General features: G+C 39.4%; 1 protein-coding gene across 2 annotated transcripts; it reads right to left on the bottom strand.

Annotated features, from left to right (window-relative positions):
- Positions 1-6,037: 6,037 nt before the first annotated feature.
- Positions 6,038-16,917, bottom strand: LOC122082682. Of its 2 annotated transcripts, XM_042650406.1 has the most exons (10): positions 16,745-16,917; positions 16,051-16,655; positions 15,772-15,895; positions 15,456-15,533; positions 14,739-15,102; positions 14,451-14,563; positions 14,108-14,272; positions 13,459-13,598; positions 6,524-6,616; positions 6,038-6,398 (listed from the first exon to the last, which is right to left on the bottom strand). In XM_042650406.1, exons 2-10 carry the CDS (start codon positions 16,212-16,214, stop codon positions 6,239-6,241), a joined length of 1,401 nt encoding a protein of 466 aa, XP_042506340.1. In that variant the 5' UTR covers positions 16,215-16,655; positions 16,745-16,917; the 3' UTR covers positions 6,038-6,238. The 2 variants fall into 2 exon arrangements, with proteins under 2 accessions (XP_042506340.1, XP_042506341.1); XM_042650407.1 differs by lacking the exon at positions 15,772-15,895.
- Between the last annotated feature and the right edge of the window lie 2,564 nt (positions 16,918-19,481).

The following is a 19,481-nucleotide window of genomic DNA, read 5'->3' on the forward strand; positions in this document are numbered from 1 at the left end:
TCTCTCACCGGAAGCGCCCATGCAATTAAAGGGTTTAGAAGTTACAAGCCCTCATCCATCTTGGACTAGGGCTGCAACAGGCCCGACCCAACTCGGGCTTCTTAAAACCTTAGTTTAACCTGAATCCATTAGTTGGGACCAAACTCACTCTAACCCAGGCCGCAAAACTTCAATCCAAGCCCAAACTTGAAGGGTTCAACCTCGTCTATACCCGACATCAAGGGCTGGGTATCTTGACCCTGATTCTGAATTGCCATCAAGCGCGGGGTATACCTTGACCTAACAAAATATGAAATAACTAAAAAAATTAAAAATATTCATAATAAAGAGGAGATCAAAAAATATAAATTACTTGTCATGATGAGAACATTATAAAACAAACATTCAAACAATATAAATAACTCTAAGTATTATGGTAAACAAAGAGGAGATCATCCTAAGAATATGTATCACAGACCCATTCTTTCCATGGTTCTAAGTATCGATATCAGATCAATTGGATCGACTATATCGTTTTTTATATTTGCTACCTGGATGATTCGGATTGTATATCATTATCAGAATGGGGATAAACTCGATAATATATATATTGTAAAAAGTAAGGTCAAAATTGATCAATCCAGACCAATACTGATAACTAAATCCTTGATTCTTTCATGCCATTTACAATCGAATCAAACTCAACAACAAATTTGAATGGCTCGATTTAGATTTCATTGATTTGGCTTGAATACTTTTATATACGTGCATATACTCATGCTTCAAGCTAATCTTTTCTTAGACTACTTTACCCTTCTTGTCTATTTAAATACATTATCTTCTTCATAATCATTTTTCTTCAGTATTCTTATTTTCCCTAATTTTTAGTATCTTTTGTTTTTCTTTTCATTTAAATATTTTCTATAAAATTAGTTTCAATTTTTGTCTTACTCTCAAGCTTTTTGAAACTCTTTACCTCCTTTGTCTAAGATAGGATATGCTCGTACGAGTCTACATCCAACATATGTCCCACCTTTTGCCATTACAAGGATAAAGATGGGTATATTTGAGAACAAAAAAGACAAGTGTTGAACGCTGACTCATACGACCAGGTGATCGTACGAGTAGCTGATCCATTTTCTCACTGTCTTTCATATCTTTTATTATATACTTTCTCAATTAATTTCTAATCTCTGTTTTGTCTTCAATTTTTATCTTTCTTTTTTTAACTCTCTCTCTCACACACACACACACACACACACACAACCAACTCCACGATCGCCCACAAGGCTTGATCCACCTCCCACACAAGCAATTCAAATGCAGTAATGCAGCCAGACATGCCCTCCTTTTAATCTGGGTCACTACAACTCAGCAACACACAACCTATGGCTAATCTTATGGGTGTAACTGTTTAGCATGGGAAAAATGCCTATTTGTCATCATTTACTGTAAGATTTCACTAACTTTGATATGTATGCTCTATTGATGCTTGGATTCATGTTTGTCTTAATATAATGCCGTTAGTGTAGAGTGAAGCCCGGCTAATCAATTAATGTGATGAAATGATTAAACTCTGGAATTCACTTCGTTTTCTGTTTGATCTCTTACTCCTGTTACCATATGTTAAGGCTAACAAATTTCATTGTACCATATAGGTTTTTCTATGTCTCTAATGTAACTATATTAATTTAATTGTTTCTTTATGTTGCTTCCACTGCAGCATCCACTATTACTTTCTTATATGCTCTCTTAATCTCTTAATTCTCCCTCCAAGGTAAGCAAATAACCTAAGCTTTTCAATTTGTTGAAATTGATTTTTCCATGTGTCACCATTATAACTATTACAATATGTTTGTTTTTTATATTGCATCCAATGCAGGATCCACTATTCTGGTACTCTCTCTCTCTCTCTCTCTCTCTCTCTGCTCTTTTTTAATCTCTGAAGTTGAAAGGAACTCTTTTTTAATCTCTGAAGTTGAAAGGAATTTCAACAATATGAGACCATGTATATCTTTTCTTTAAATTTATGTTTTCTTTATCTTTTTTAATTTAATTTTAGTAAAAATTATCTTTTTTCTTCATTTTTTTTTAAATAATTGTTTTGGGCTTATTAATGTTGATTGAACCAATTTCAATGTTTAGAGATACTATTGGAAGGCTTATGACTTAGAATAATTTTTATTTATAAAAAACAGCTACAATTTTTCAATGGCATGTGTTGTTTAATAATTTAAAATATTTTATCATCTTCTATGGGTCTAAGTATAATGATGCATAGAGATTGCAACATATATAATTCTCTATCAGCTGGGATTACCCATTGAACCAATGATACAAGTACAATAGGTTACTGTTTGTTCTCTCAATTTTGGTTCATTCTGAATCCTTACAGTAGAATGAATTTTCAATAACATAATAAGGAATACCTGCCTCTCTCTCATTATGAATTTCTCCAGTTGAAAAGAGTTTTAATGGTATGCATTGTTTAATAATTAGAAATATTTGATCTCTTCTATGGATTTAATCATAATAATGCATGAAGATTTCCCCATATGTTATATCACAAAACTTCTCATGGTTTTGAAAATCTCTCACTTTTGTATATTTAATTACAACATAAAAAAAAAAAATTGGTGATATTAAAAGGATTAGAATGTAGAATGTATGATATCCCATGGCAAATAGTTAAGTAACGTTATGATATTTAGTTACTAAAATTGTTTATTCAGACTTCATCATATGGTTCTTTAATGATTCAGTACTACATTTGCTTATTTTACTTTTGAAGTTTTTTAATGATTTCTTCTATAATTCTGTTCTCAATTTCTGTTGGTATGCTTTTGTTGTGATGTAATCAATTGTTTAGTTTCTTCAATGTGTTCTATTTTTAACACAATTCATGTAGTATTTTGTTGGAAACTTATCTATGTTTGAATAAGCTTCTTTACACTTCCCAAACAATTTCTCTCCCTTATATTTCTTTTTCCCAGAGCAAATGCACATGCATTTTTTCTAGAGAGAGACATAGATGGAGAAGGAGACATTGATAAAGGGGAAGGGGGGAGATGGTGAGGAGAAATTACTATAACACCCTTACAATAGAAAGTTTTATCTTTTTCTTTCATCATGCACTCTAAGTGAAATGACAACTTAATCCCAATGTAAGAGAAGTAGAGGCTATTGAGATTGGGCACAAAAGTACGGTTACAGCATAAGTGTAACCGATTTGGTTACAAATAGCTTTTCCCATTTTTAAAAGCCAATATTTTTATTTTATTTTATTTTTTTTTTTGTAAATAGAGCCAATAAATTCGAGTACAATTTCAAGAGGAGAGAGAGGATAGGATAGAGAGAGGAGAGATCATGAAGAATGGGAGAGATTGGGTGAGAGCAGGAAAAAGAAGTGAATCTAAAGGAAAGTGGGGCGAGTCTGAGAGAAAGATGGAAAATGGTAAAAATTACTTGAATATAAAAATAAAAAATAAATAAAAGAGTACCAATAATTTATGAAAAATATAAAATAAGAGAAATGAGATTATTGAAGGGAATATGGTATTTGAATAAAAAGGAAGGGTAAAGTACTCCAGTGAAAGATTTGCCTATTCATGCTCTCAAATTAGACGTGAAAGGAATCAAATTGAAAGTTACAAAGGTGAAACCGAATATCAAGTAGCACTACAAACCATATGACATATGTAAATCTAATGTAAACTGAAATTAAACACATTACAAATCGAAATTGCAAGTCATTTTCCAAAATTGGTGAAACACCTCACAACCACTAAAGGTCTACCAGATGGTGTACGCCCATTCTACAGGCATCTACAAGACAAGGTATATGTGGTTCGACAATGTACCTACTCCATGGGGTAATATCCTAACCAGTGTTTCATATTATACCCAATACTCCACAATTTTTTACCATTGCAATGGTCTAGGGAAGCAACACTTGCTTCAACTTGGGATACAACTCAGGTAAGAACAACCCCAGTGGTGTGTTTTAATCACTAAAATGACTCAGGGGCACCTTCCCCTGCTTCAACTAATATTATGGCAAAGGCTACTAACCCGAATTTTCAATCAATTGTGGAGATGTATCACACACCCCTTTGTCCAATCCCCCACTGAACGCTTCTATAAATAAAAGTAATGTTGGGCTTATAAAATGCTCTACTTACATTGATCACTAATCAGATCCTTCCCCCACCCCCCCCCCCCCCCCCCCCCCCCCTCCCCCCCCCCCCCACCCCCCAAAAAAGAAAAAAAAAAAAAAAAAAAAAACTCAAGTATTTGGCATGCAACATCATACAATATAAGTGGGACTTGTAAAAATACAGATTACCTCCGGAAAATAATCCTCTGTTTTTCTCATCCCTGTTTTTCCTTGTTTTGCTACCTGCAGAATGCGACACGTGGACAACTTTAAGACCAACGCACCGGATGTAATAATCTTCACCCAATCTTGACCGTTGGTCTCCTTATTGTCCACGTGTCGCATTCTACATGTAGCAAAACAAGGAAAAACATGGATGAGAAAAACATAGGATTTTGATCCATTACCTCCTGGGTGTAATCCCGTTGTTGAGTGCTCCCCAATTGGTGGAAGAACTTCAACCTTAAAGCTCACAGGTACAATGAATGCCCTCTTGTCTTTTCTCAATTTCTCTTCACACATGAGCATCATTGCCATTAATGAAGCTCAACATTCCTCCCACCCTCCCCCTTCCCCTCCCCTCCCCCCTCACCAATGAAGGGTCAAGAACATCTATACAAGTTGGTGAAGTGGATTTAATCTCATCCAATGCACATAAGCTTTCAAGGGAAGTGTTCTTAAAAAATGGGGCTTGGGAGAGGTCTTACGGCAATGTTTCTTGCATCCAGTAGGTAGGTCTTCAAAAATGAAGAAGATAGCAACTTGTTTCATCCCAATCAAGTTATGATTAGGTAGCATGGTTGCACTACCACGCACATGGCTGCTGGCATGATTGCACTACAGCATATATGGGTTCAGGCATGACTGGACTACCATGCACAAAGCTAATACGTTTGAGTCATGACAAAACTGAGAAGGTTGTGAAAAAAAGAGATTGTTATCAGAGACACTGTATCAAGCAAGGAGGCATTTGTAAAGAACTTTAACTTGCAGATAACACAAGTGGATATAAAAGCTTCTAAACAACGCCATTGGCAGAATACTACGATCCAAGAGGAGAATACCACGATCCAAGAGGAGGTAGGCCATAGTTTTAATTTCTGCATTAAGATGGCTATTAAGTTCTCCTATTTCTCACGGAAGGTTCACAAATGCAGTAAGTTGTTGACTTGACTTCTTCCCTTTTGTCTTTCTGCTGTAAGGGCTCCTCCGAAGTTTCTTACCATAAACTAACTTCCCTTTTGTCTTTTCTGCTGTAAGGGCTCCTCCGAAGTTTCTTACCATAAACTAACTGTTTTGCCCTTTTGTCTTTCTGCTGTAAGGGCTCCTCCGAAGTTTCTTACCATAAACTAACTGTTTTGTGGAGAAATTCACTTTTAATAGCATTCTTTAAAGACATGAAAGCTGAGAATCTTCTTCTGGGGCCTTACGAAATGTAGTTAACTATGTGGTTTTGGGTGCACTTCAACCGATCACAAAAGATTCTTTTGAAAGGCCATAAGAATTGGGCAATTCAGGATGACATCAGGAAGCACACAACAATGGTCCCTTTTGACTCTTTGAATTTTTTATTTTTTTGGGAAAAAGAAGAATCAAAATATATTAGATTGCAAAAGGAGAATTTAACAAATAAGTGGCGTCCATAATTACAGTTTTCCTTTCCATAGTCGCAGTCTCAACGGCTAGATGTTTCAGGAGAATGATTTCATTGTTAGCCTCTATATTAGACTTTCCATTTTTGCTTGAACTCAGACGACGGAATTGTTCCGAAGAGAAAGTTATGTGGATAGTGGCGGTGGGTGGGCTCAGTGGAGTAACTTCATTATTTTAGGAGAATGAGAAGAGATGCGGGAGCATAGAGGCGGATACAGCAAGAGAATGTGTCATGCGTGGACCCTGATGGAAGGGGATCCCATTAAAGGGGGAGTGTAAATGATTAAATTTAGGCCTGAAATAAATTTTACACATGATCAATCCAAACCATTCTCCACAAATCTAATGATCAGAATCTGCAAATCATCTTTTAGACATGGCAAAATTAGTCATGATCGTCCAGAAAAGTCTCTAGATATGCCTCGTCCAGAGATCTGTTCAACAAGAATGTCAAGGAATTGTCAGCCGACCAGTATGCCCCAAGGATTTCCATGATGACTCGAGCCGCAATAAATGCAGTTTCTCAACAAATGGCTCCAGAACTTCAGCTTCCTCAATAGGTGCAAAGGCCATGCAGATGCTAAGCTCTTGGACTGCCTCTCCATACTTCCTGTGTTAGCCACCATTTAAACCCACAACCCAAAATACAAATTAGGGCTTGAAAATCACCCTCCATGTATGAACAAAGGTACAATTGGACATAAGAGTCAGCAATTAGCTAAGACAAGTATTTACCTGTCATAGTATAAAAGCATGCCATGGTCTCTCCGGAGAGCCCAATTATGTGGCTGCAGAATCAACAATCTTTCTGAAGCCATGATAGCCAACCTACAAAGTAAAAAATCCTCAAGTTCAGCACAGCACAGATAATATACTTTCTAGAACGACTTCAATTAAACACAAGTCGTTCTTTTTTTCTTTTTTAAACCTCACTAAGTCTAGACGGTTTGTGTTTTGCCAATAGTGGCTACATTCTATAATTAAGATATTGAGTGTGCCTTGTTATAATAGAGCCCCCACCCATCTCTTCGTCAGATTTCAATTGAAAAGGGGCATGCAATATGGATGAAAAGTGTCTGAGATTTAAAAAATAAAAAAATAAAATGCATGAATGGAGATTTGTTGCATTTTCATAAGGGGAGAGGTTTTGTGCACGGCTGTGCTGTGCACCTAGTCTTTAACATTACACGAATGAAAATTTGTAGCATTTTCATAAGGGGAGAGGATTTGTGTACGGCTGTGCTGTGCACCTAGTCTTTAACATTACACGAATGAAAATTTGTAGCATTTTCATAAGGGGAGAGGATTTGTGTGCATGGCTGTGCATGGTGCACAGTCGAGCTTTCAACCATTGGATCCCTCACCTCCATCCACCGGTTGAAGGCACAATCGTGCACAAAAACTTTTGCCTTTTCATAATTTTGTGCACATTTTTGAACTATGTTTTGAATCAGTCTGTTGAAAGTTGACACGTGATATGGATTTGTTGATACTATAGAAGGGACAAACTGAACTCTACCCTTCCAAAAACTAGCCCTTTCAAGTAAATCAAAATTACGGTTTAATGTAATACCGCTTTGAAGAGTCAAAATAGTACCAAAACAGAATCAAGTCTCATAGAGAATAAATTTCCAGAATAAGGAAAATAATATATATCAATATCGAGTTTTGTTCTAAGGGTAAGGAACCCTTCCTAAAAGTTTAAGATTGATCCAATATTATGGAACAGTCCTCGTGATGCTAGGAGAAGGTTATTATAGTCAAATCTGGTCAATGGTCAAAAAGCAGAACTATATACCAAAACAAAACACTGTACTATTATGTGAATCTCAGAACTAGTAACCTAACAGAACAGGAAAATTGATTCAGCAATTAGAAGGAAATCAAATCTGGCAGCACAAAGGGCCAGAATAAGAAGATAGTAATTATCTCCAGATCAACAGGTTTGATAAACCACAGATTATGGTCGAAGGTCTCCTTTAGGTATAAGAACAACTAACCCAAAAGTTGGGGATGATCTGACAGTCAGATTTCCTCAACAATAATTCGTGTAAAAAAATCCTTGCATGCAAATCCTTTGACAGAAAGCATAGTCATCATGGCATCAAGGTGAACCAAGGCGTTAGAGGGCTGCCTAAGCATTTAGGCGACAAATCGCCGGCCTTAAGGCGAACAAGGCACCTAATTTTTCATTTTCCCTATTTTCTAACATTATTTAGTATGTTGCATATACCTTGTATCATAAAAAATCAACATTAAGCCACATCAAGTCACATTAAGTCATAAAAAATCAACATTTAGAGACATGTTCTTGTTCTATAATAAGTTTGACTGGTCAAATAATAATATTTTTACATGAGACTTTTTGTATTAGGTATAACATAAAATTAGTTTTCCAATAAACCTAGGATTACTTAAATCTGAGTTGTAATGACAAAGTTATATCTCGGTCAAACTTATTTTAAAGTGCATGAATGCTGTTAAAATCACCTAAAAGAAAATAATTTCATAGACATCAAAACAAAAAATTATTTTACCAGACTTTTGTTTTTAGCAATGTTTTACCATGATAAGATTGAAAAATATTCAAAAATGAGAAAACCCCAACATTTGAAAGTTGAAAATCATTCCTACAACAAAAAAATCTAGTTTTTGTTCTTGGATTGAGTTGACTTTTTATCCATTTGGAGTTTCATTTTTTAACTATTTTTATTGGATCCAAATAGGGGGTATTTTCTTATTTATGAATAATATCTAAAACGATATTTGACATAAATAAGTGCCAAAAGATAAGGCGGCATGCAGTGCAATAAAGCAACAGTCGCCCAGGCCCTGGGCAAACCACATGGATGCCAAGGCGACGCCTTGACAACTATGTATAAAAGTTGCAGAAACAAGGCTTTATTTACTTAATCAGGGAAGGAGAAGAAGGGAGAAGAACAAGAGCAAGGGAAAGAGTAGGGCAGCCGGGCTTCCCACCCCAAGGTGTTTGGATGGATCAAACACCAACTAGCATTGATCAAACACATGGAAGGGCATACCACAATAGGCAACAAAAACAAAAAAAATCATTAATAAAAATTCGGAGGTGAGGGGGCCTGTCGGCCAGGCTAGTTAGGCTCTATAAGCAGCCCACGATTTCTATGGGGGATTATTTTTGGTTTGGTTTATTATTTGGTTCAGTTTGGGTCAGCCAGCTGGTCCAATTTAAGTCAAGTCTTTGTCTTTCTTAGAAGTCAAGTAGTTCCCTTTCTTGGTTCAGCTTCAATTTATAGTTTTAGAAACTAATGTATTATGAGTTTATTTCAGGTTTCCATTTATGGAACTTGTTGCTATGTAATCCCCCCCATCCACCCCCGAATTAGTCATAAGTAAAGCATAGGAGAGCCTCTAAGCCTCCAACGATTTTACAAATACACTTGCTTAGCTGCTGCTACGGTCTTCTCTGCTGAGATGGGTCTTGTGTCTGATCAAGGCTGTGGAGCTGGTGTATGATCTGGCAGACTCTCTGTGTCTGAAGCCTGAGAGGTCCTCTTCTTCAAGTTATCTTCTTCCTTTCTCCATTCCTTAAGGTGCTACTGTTCTACCCAAAGTTCTACAGGTATTAGAATCAATCCTACTCTCAGTTCTACCCAGAAAATTAGAAAGTTCTGTGATATATTTTCAGACCTGCCCAGACCAAACCAGCCATCAGTTTGGGCTGATATTTGGATAGAAGGTGCCCCTCACCTAGGGAGGAACCCGATCCAAGGAGAACCTAATGTGGCCTGTGGTTGCTGAGATTTCTAAAATCTCCAAGTTTTTGTCTTCTAGTGGTTTTTTCAGCAAATACCTGAAATTGATAGAAATATCTTGGCCTTTCCTGAATCCTATGCTTCTCTATGATATAGTTCATGATTGTTGGACTATGTGAGACTTATATCAGTCCCTGTTAGGCCCTACTTGGCTACCTACTGATCTGACATAAGGAGCCCCAACTCTTGATACCACTTATTTCTCTCCATCTCTCTCCTCGTCCCCTTTTTTTTCATTTTGTATTTCTGCTGAGTGCCTTGTAACCACCGTGCTATAGCCTTCATCGACAGTTTGGGGTAGGAAACCTCCTTCCCGGTCGTCTCTGGGGACATCAATTCCCCTGTAGCCATCGTACTCCCCTGTGTTCTCTAAAATTCTATGTTGGGGACAACTACCCTATAGCCATCGTCCTCCCCATGTGTTCTCTGAAACCCTAAGTTTGATCCCTCAAAGCCACAATGCCCTGATTTGAACAGTGGATATTAACCCTAGTTCTTGACCTAGATCTAAGGGCTCATGAGTGATGGGTTCGGTAATCAGTAGATATTTAGAAAGGAAGTGTTTGGTAAACTAATCGGACCAGATAATATCCGGAATCCGTTTAGAAAAGCAAATTCAAATTCCGTATCATTTTACATATTCGGTTGGACAAACGGATCAAATTCATAGAGCGGTTTAATAAATGAATTTGAATTTGGATAGTGTCCTATTCGAATTCGACCCGTTTACATCCCTATGGAACAATTCTAAACACTGATCATCCATTCTTCAGTCGTCCCTTCACTTCAAAATTTTGGAAGCAAGTCCTTGAAGCTTGTTGGCCTACTAGAAGAAGGATTCTCCCTCTATCTAGAGAATGGACTTGAATTATAATGACGTTTGTTGGGCCTTCTATACGTGATGTTGTTGGGAAGTTAGCCTTTTGTGCGACCATCAATCATATCTTGATGGAGCGAAATCTTCGTAAATGGACTTCCAACTCCTGTTCTTTTGACTCGATTTGGAAAGCCATTTTTTTTATGTGAGCTCCAAATTAAAAATGTCACCCCCCCCTTGTCGTGACTCCCCAAGGAACAGGCTTATTTTTGTTTCCTGGGAGCTCCCCCCTTTTCCTGTATCTCCTCCCGCTCAGTTTGATTTCCTTGGGCTTCCTCTTCGGTAATGAATTTATTTATTCACGAAAAAAAAAAAAAAAAAGAAAAATAAAGGGGAACAAGGCATAATAAAGGAAAAGGGGTGAGGGCATAAATGGAAACTTAAAAGACAAAATAAAGGGCATGAGGAATCATGGGAAGAAATATATCGTCCAGCGATAAACCAGCCCCCCTTTCAAAGGATGAACTCACCCTAGAGTATTCTAAGTGAATTGAAATTTCAGTTGAAAAATCGCCACAGTAGACCCTCTCAGATCCAAAGCCAACAACCCTAACAACTCTTGAAGGAAGAAATCTCAGGACCTGCAACTACACTTGGCAGTAAGCAAGGTCCATGTACGGAGATGAGCTTGATTCTCACCACAGGGAAATCCTTTGAAATTGAGATTTCAAATAATAACCCAGGCTCGCTGAATCTTAGGTATCAACAACTACCCTGCTCCAGATTTCCTCAATAAAATAAACTTGGGTAAGATGGTCACTGACGGGAAAGCAAAGATACACTATAGCAGAAGGAGTATCTCTTAGGGAGAAGGGAGAGAAAGAAGAAGAATAATAAGAGAGAGGGAGGGAAAGAGACTTGCAAATGCACAGCCACCAGGCTTCACAACTCACAATTTCGCGCCTTCTCAATCTAGCTATTATTGATGGTTACATGGTATAAATAAGGAAAAATTAAAAAAGGATCCTATTCTGACTCTAAAACTGAAATATAATGGAACTCTATCACTACCTAGCCACTATTCAAAGTAAAATAAAGACTACAAGATAAATTCAAATAAATAAATATACTATTAATATTCTACTAAACAAAAAGACCCAAATTGCACCTGGCTCATCTCTGTCTGGAGTCCCAAACAGGTTCGGGCCGATCCACAGAAGCACTACTGCATCAATTCCCCCGGTGTTAAGAAAAACTCAACCTAAAGTTTTGTAAAACAATAGAGTCAGCACTACCCAATCGGTATCCACAAATAAAGGCTTTGATAGGGTCACGATCTTCTAATGATCATTGGCAAATAACATCTCTCCAATTGGAATATTATCGTGGGGTTTCACGTCTATAATCAGACCTCAATCAATTCCTCAACTTCAATTTTGATCAGGTCGTTTACTTCAGCTTGGCCGTCACTTTCGTCTTTCACCTACTCCTCGACCTCTGATCCACCTTTTGAAGATTCTAAATGCTTGACAGCTTATCATAGAAGTGATTATTATAACAGCAAGCTCTCGAAAACCTGTCTTAAAATCAAGAACCCCTGTCTGGGGATCACAAAGTTCTGTTTGCAATTTATGGAAACCATCTCTAATCAAAAGGAGTAAATCATATGAATCAACCTCCATGATGTAGCCTCAGGTTCAACCCTGATACCAATTGAGGTGGAACCCAGTTCAAAATACCATGTTGGGTTCTACAGGCCGACCTAATCACTATATAGTCCAACTCAAGAATTGAGTGGCAAAATTGTAAATATTTCAAAGTTAAAGGGGGAGTGGCATGACCGTAACCAACCAAACATTAAGGGAAGGATGCAAAAGGAATTACTATTTATTAAGTGAGGAAAAACTAGGAATAAAGACAAATAAAGGGGCAAGGCATACTAAAGGAAAAGAGGTGGGGGCATAAATGGAAACAAAATGACAAAATAAAAGGGAAGAGGAACTGTGGGAAGAAGTCTATCGCCTTCAACCTTGTGACTCTTTCTCCAGCAATAAACCAGCCTCTGTTACGAAGGGAGAACTCACCCTAGAGTATTGTGAATCGAAACTTCAGTTGAAGAATCGCCACAGTAGACCCTCTATAGATCCGATACCAACAACCCCTAACAGCTCTTGAAGGAAGAGATCTCAAGACCTGCAACTAAACTTGGCAGTAAGCAAGGTCCAGATATGAAGATGAGCTTGATTCTCACCACAGGGAAATCCTCGGAAATGAAATTTGAGGGTTCAAATCATAACCCATGCCCGCTGAATCTTAGGTAAATGATCCAGATTTCCATCACTAAAAAAATAAACTTGGGCAAGACAGTCACTGGTGGGAAAACAAAGATACACTCAATGACAGAAATTGACTGACAACAAAGGAGAGAGGGACGGAAGGAGAGCTCGTACAGGAGGGGGTAGGAGACACACACACACACAGCCCCCATGCTTCAGAACTCACAATTCCATTCCTTTTCAATCTAGCTATTCATGATGGTTACATGGTATAAATAAATAAAAATCAAAAGAATCCCATTCTAACTCTAAAACTGAAATATAAAGGAAATCTATAACTACCTAGCCTATTCAAAGTAAATAAACGATCACAAGATAAATCCAAATAATAATAGACTACCAGTATCCTACTAGATAAAAGACCCAAATTGGACCCAGTCCATCTCCGTCTGGATTCCCAACCAGTTTTGGGCTGATCCATGTAAGCACTACTGCATCATTAATTCTTGCACATGCAATGTAAACAGTTTGCAAAATCTACATTTCTAACACACCCTTGGCATGTTAGTTCCACACCGGCTTACTTTATCCAGAAAATACTGGTAAATTAATTCCATCTGAAATACATGACTGTAATTTTTTTAGTCTTTCTGATTAAAAGGATTGTGCTTAAAGCATCACCCTGTAAGCATTCTGAGAATATTGGTAAAATTTATAAAAGGAGGAGGTCAAAGAGAACACAGATGTATCAGTATAAAAAAAAAGGAGGTACAAAACAACTACCTCAAATCTTGAGGCCGCAACAAAGGAACCTTTGAATCATTAATTTCTCCTGATTTCCCATTTTTGTCATAAACAGGTCTAAGTGGAGAGGTCAGCATCAATCCATGGTTCATCCTTGAAGCACGTTTCCAGTGAAGCCTCTACAAACAATTGAGCTGAAGGTAAACAACCAAAACTATATAATGGGATAACAAAAACTTAAGGTAGACAAAGTTACTAAGTTATTCACATGGATATTTATAAGGGGTACGTTTCATCTACTGGAAGCTATATATGCCTAGTGGTAATCTGATTGGTGCCTAAACTGTGTTGGACATTTCTCACATCACTCTCCATTCATTGCCCAGCTTCAGCTCAATTGGACTACAGCACATGCAAAGAAGGTAGGAAAAATGGGTGTAAAAAGTACATCTCCTTTTGGAAAAATCTGGCCCACTGAATTAAAAGGAGAAGAATCCAATGCGTGCTGATCCATCCGATTCAGAAGGGCTACTACATTTGACATGTCACCAATCCAGAAGAAATCCTACCCATCCAACGAGAAATTATGAAATTACCCTCCCTAAGATAGAAATGACTGCCAATTAAGGACTGTTTGCTCCACTGCAGTGGAGAAAACCTTTCACCATATTTTAACACCAAAACTTACAATCAGATTAGCCAAAGAAATTCCAATGATGTCTCTGTTGGTTGCAATGTCAAGTCCTGAAAGTGAACTGCTATTCAAGTCAGAAGCCTTCGATCTAGGATCCTCCACGCAACTTCCATTAACAATGGCAAACAAGCTGTGTCCTGAAGAGACCTTGAAAAGCTCCTTCAATAACAAGAAAAACCAATACTTAGCTATTATATGTCAAATAGTAGAACAAGTTAGCCATCAAAAGATTTTATGGTAAACTTGCACAATGGTTAAAATACTGGTCCATTAGTGAGAGTGAAAGAAAATCACTATACGAATTACTGAGGAAAAAGTATTTGTCAAATTAGCATACCTCAGGGTTCTCAGTTTGTGGCCAAATCAGAAATTCCTCCCCAACTCGTGAACCAACAATCTTCACCCCGAGTCTTCTACAGACTTCAATATAAATGATGCTAATCAAAATTGCTGTCAACAAGGTAAAATTCATTAGGCATGATCAACTTACTGAATGGAAAAGAATAAGAGATATAGCGCCTTTCAAAGCAAAAAACTTCACCATCCCCGCATAGAGTTCCAATAGGAACAAAAGAGAAGAGTGCTTGCATGAATAAAGATAAGAAGAACCAGGAAAAGGATTTACCACTGCCACAGCCAGAGTTTAGCACCGCATGCAAGTATGAAAGCTTTGAGTCTAAGAGTACATGAAACCTTTTGAAGCCACGTGATTTGAAAAGAACTACATTTACAGCCTCCAAGACTTCCAACAAATGGCAACCTATGTCTCTCAAAACCAATTCCGCTTCCACCTCTTTGGCAATAGCATCCAACTCACTCAACCACTCAGTTATGCTCCTTCCAGCCAACGGAAGAGATTCCAAGGAATCCCACTCTTGTGCCTGAACAGAGACTGAAGATTCTCTCCTTTCATTCATTAGGGAGCAAGCATCCATGTTTCGATTGAAAGCCGTAAAGGTTTCATCCTCAGCCGCAACATATAGCAAAGCCTACAGCAATGTATTGGGCACAAAACAGAACTTCAGTGGAAGCATAGCCCAATATGCATAAGATGATACACAGAGGACACAGAGTACAAGGTCATTAATCTTCGGTTCTGCATCAATTTTCAGCCGCTATCAATAGTGAGATAAGTAGGTCCAGATTTCATTACATATAATACAAGATCAGAAATTTTAACCAAACATTAAAAACATCTCACATTTGTAGCAGCAAACGTAATAAAGTGAACCCAATGAATCACATTCAATAGCCATATAACTTAAAATTGAAGTAAGAGATGCAGATTCTAGTTAAAACTATAATTCAAGGAAGACAAAGAAACGGGTTTATAGTTTTATACCTTAGCAAGAGAAACATCTTTGTCCTTGGTCTGAAAGAAGATTTCTTGGGTGAATTTTTCCCTGGCAGCTTTAAGAACCTGCAATTGTTTGAGAGGGGCAAGCAAAAAGAGGGAGTCCAAGAAACAGAAAGAGATGGGCAGGTCAGGAAAAGAGAACTGAAATTTAAACAGAGACAAAAGGGTAGACTCTGAGATTATCTCTCCCCCTCAGTTGAAGAATGATAGATGATGGATTGATTAAATGATGAGTTTGTTGTCCAAACCGGGCGAGATTGTTGGTGGGAAGTAGTAATAACATGATCGAATGAAAACGGACCTCCTGGTAAAAATGGGAATCCCTGGCCTGACTGCTAAAAAGGGTAGTAGCAGAGGCATCAGCAGAAGCAGTCAGAAGGGAAAGGCTCCTGTGCGTCTTCTTCCCATTCCAACGACGATCATACCTGATGATCGTAAGAAGAAAGGGGTTTGGAATGCAGCACAAAACCTTCTTGCCCCACAAATAACAATACAACTCCAGACAAGTATGCATCTAATATAACAACATATAAGAAGAAGACACCAATGAAATAAAATAAAAGCTGCTCTTCTGTTTTACCTGATTAAAGAAGTGCGCGGATAGCTCCAACTGCTACAGAAATCCGCAACGGTAGAGACCGGAAAACAAGCAGCGCCGGCTGCGGCAGCGGCGGCCGTCATGGTTATCGTGGCAGTTGTCGCTGATGTCAAATCAGAAAAGATCGGCAACGGTAAGGATAACATTAGTAAGATAAATAAGAATCGAGAATTCCCTCCGGATTCAATTCCATTATTACAGTTTACCGGAGAGGATTGATAGAATCAGAATATATCAGAGGGTCTGAAGAAGGGTAGGGAAGCGAAGCAGATCGAGAGAAGGGAAGAAAAGGGATCATGCGTCATCATCATCGCATGAATAGGGAGAGGTCATGGGCTTTGAAGAAGCGGCGGCTTTGTTGATGTGAGCGATGGACTTGGGCTCGGGATAATCAGTTCCAATGAAAGGTGTAGTAGCGGAAGAGGAAGAATAAGAATAGTGACTGGAGAAGAAGACGACGTCGTCAACACCATCCATGGCGGAGACTTGAATCCCGAATAAACCTGAGATACCCAATGAGGTTGACACCATGAGCTCTGTAGCACTTCTTCCCCTCCTCCTTCCCTTCGGACAGAACTCTCCAACACCTTCAGGCATACCAGAGCTTTAATGAAGAGAAAGAATGAAATAAAGAAGAGGAGAGAGAGAGAGAGAGAGAGAGAACGGGTTTCCTCACCACTCTTCTCTATTTGATTGATTCTGGGATTTGATTTCCCTCCTTCCCCTCACTCTTAAGAACAGCAGAGAGGCAGAGAGGGACAGAGAGAGAGGGAGACGACAGACGAGGGACGATCCGTGGAGCACAGCAAAGTGTGGGTAATTTTGAAGCGTGTAAGCCAAAGCTCATGGTTGGGTACCGCAGCGCTTGGCATTTATATGCATAGTTTTTTTTTTTTTTTTTTTTTTTTTAGATAGATAGAAATGGTATTTATTTCCCATATTTTTATTTTATTTATTTACATGCACGCTGTTGTATAATGTAAAAGGTGATAATGATATGACGATGGATCACGGCCAAGTGAGAGCAAAAATATCAAAAAAAAAAAAAAAAAGTGAGGGTAATCCAGAAGCGTGTAAGCCAAATGTGATGATGGGCGCTTCATAGTTTTATATATCTGATGATAAGACTCCTACCTAAAAGAAAAAGGCAACATATGATGATAAGACGGACCGGTTTGGTTATTCGTGGGGTTTGGCTTCAAACGAATACTTTACTTGGAGCCAACAATGAATTCCATTAATAATGATTTTTTTGAATCACTCAATGACAGTTTTAATGGGATTAGTCAAACCATTATTGTGACTACGGGTCATATTACATTTCAGAGAGGGTGTTAAACATCCCCATCTCTCTGGTTGAATTTCATTCCTTGATGAAAAAATAAAAAATAAAACATTTATACTACACAAGAATCTAAACTACATGATATAAAAGCTAGGGTTAGGTCTACATATCCGAAGCAGCTAACTACAATGAGAGGGTCAGTATACAAAAATGTAATGAAAAGTGATGAGGCAAAATATGTCCCCTTCCTCAGCACGGCTGAAGCGTGTATGCAAACCTAAATAGGACTGACCCATTACCTCGGCCCTCCATCAGGCCGTGCTGCCACATCGGCCCTTCATCAGGCCGTGCTGCCACCTCAGCATCTCATCAAGTCGTGATGCCACCTCGGCATCTCATCAAGTTGTGCTGCCACCTCGGCCCTCCATCAGTCCGTGCTGCCACCTCGGTCCTCCATCAGGCCGTGCTACCACCTCGGCCCTCCATCAGGCCGTGTTATCACCTCGGCTCGACCAACCTGTCACCTCCGCTCGGCACAGTCAAGTAATGACCCGAAAACGTGCACACATCCACTCCGACATTCAAATGACGTGATCCCTGATCATGGGGGTAGGACTCTATCCACTACACATCATCAGAGGCGTCCACCCCTCTCACGACTTGCACCTCCAAGATCAATGGAGAATATATCCAGAATATGCCCTGGAACCAGGAATATTCCCAGAATCATGGTGCCACTCCCCTCGAGGACTCTACGCCTAAACTGGACTCTCCACAAACGCTCCTCCTTCTCTCTCTATCAGCAGCCTATAAATACCAAGGTAAGCCTCCATCATAGGGGATCGATCAATCACTCCTTTTATTGGAAAAGCTCTCTTGAGCATCTGATGTGGAAAGATCTGACTTAGGCATCAGAAAGTTCCTCGTTGGGTCAACCCGGCTCTCCCCTGTCATCTCTTCTATGCAGGTCGGCTGGAGCACCAGGAACTGCAGGGAAGGTCATCCAGTCAATTTTTGCCGCATCCAATTGACGCCGTCCGTGGGAATCAGTTACAAAAATTAACCTTCGACCAATGCAATTAAGGAGTGAGAAGGTCATTTCTTCTACGACAACATGAGTAAGATCCACCCGCGAATTACCATTTGGATGTCCCCCTTCACCATCAATGGCAGAGCAGGAGAATGTCCCAGCAGAGACCCCTCCACAAGGACCCCAACAAACCATGCCTGATGCACAAGTTGCCCAGGGAGAGGGGGATCAGCGCGAGCAGAACCCTCAGCTATCTCGCCATGCCCCATCATCCCGGTTAACTCACCCAAACATGGAAGAGCAAATGCAGAGCCTGCAGCTACAGGTGTTAGTGACAAAAGCACTGGTGCAGGACTTCATACGTCAGTTCGGCTCGGCACTTCCAGTGCCACGGACTAGTTCAGCTCAGCAGCCTAGGCCAGTTCTGGGCAAACAACTCAACGATGAATCTCTTGACAACAGTATCACCCCTCAATCAACAGCAAGGAGGAGGCTTGCCCAAAACGTCACGTACTGTTCACTCGGTACCACCCCGCTTTCCTATCGAGGGGAGCAGACAAGGTCCCGTTCCAGCCCAGAATGGGAGAGCTATCGTTCCATGCGTCACCGAAGCCCAGAGACATATGATGTCCATAGATCCCCACCCCGGGTAGGAAGATGTCAGCAGTCGCCTCAAAGACTCACTAGAGGCGTGCATCTGCACAAAGAAGAACAAGAAAATTCTCAGAGGACAGCTCGACGAGATCAACTCCATGGGGGTCAAGACTAGCCCACCAGAGCGACCAGAGGTGCACTATGGTAAGGTCAGGATTGGCCTGGTGGTCACCAAGGCTAAGGAAGAAGCCCCAGAAGAGGTGAAAGGGCACGACGATCCTCGGATCACCGAGCTAAGGTGAGAAGGGACGACCTGGACAGCCACATCTAGCGCCTCATTGAGCGAGTAGAAGGAATGCAGAGGCAAAGGCACCCGACCGACATAACTGTAACCCCAGCCCATAATGCATTATCCGAAGAACTGATAGACACCGAGCTGCCCTCAAATTTCGTGATACCCATCTTCAATGGATATGACGGCACCACAGATCCCTATGATCATCT

This window comes from Macadamia integrifolia, chromosome 6 (assembly GCF_013358625.1).
Source record: "Macadamia integrifolia cultivar HAES 741 chromosome 6, SCU_Mint_v3, whole genome shotgun sequence".
Classification (NCBI taxonomy): domain Eukaryota; kingdom Viridiplantae; phylum Streptophyta; class Magnoliopsida; order Proteales; family Proteaceae; genus Macadamia; species Macadamia integrifolia.

What these genes read in the sequence shown, in the direction of transcription:
- LOC122082682 (XM_042650406.1), bottom strand. Translation starts at nt 16,214, where the DNA reads ATGTTATCCTTACCGTTGCCGATCTTTTCTGATTTGACATCAGCGACA. An exon ending in AAACTCTGGCTGTGGCAGTG is followed by an intron (nt 14,564 to 14,738) that starts GTAAATCCTTTT and finishes CCTTGTTGACAG; the next exon opens with CAATTTTGATTAGCATCATT. An exon ending in CACAAACTGAGAACCCTGAG is followed by an intron (nt 14,273 to 14,450) that starts GTATGCTAATTT and finishes TTGTTATTGAAG; the next exon opens with GAGCTTTTCAAGGTCTCTTC.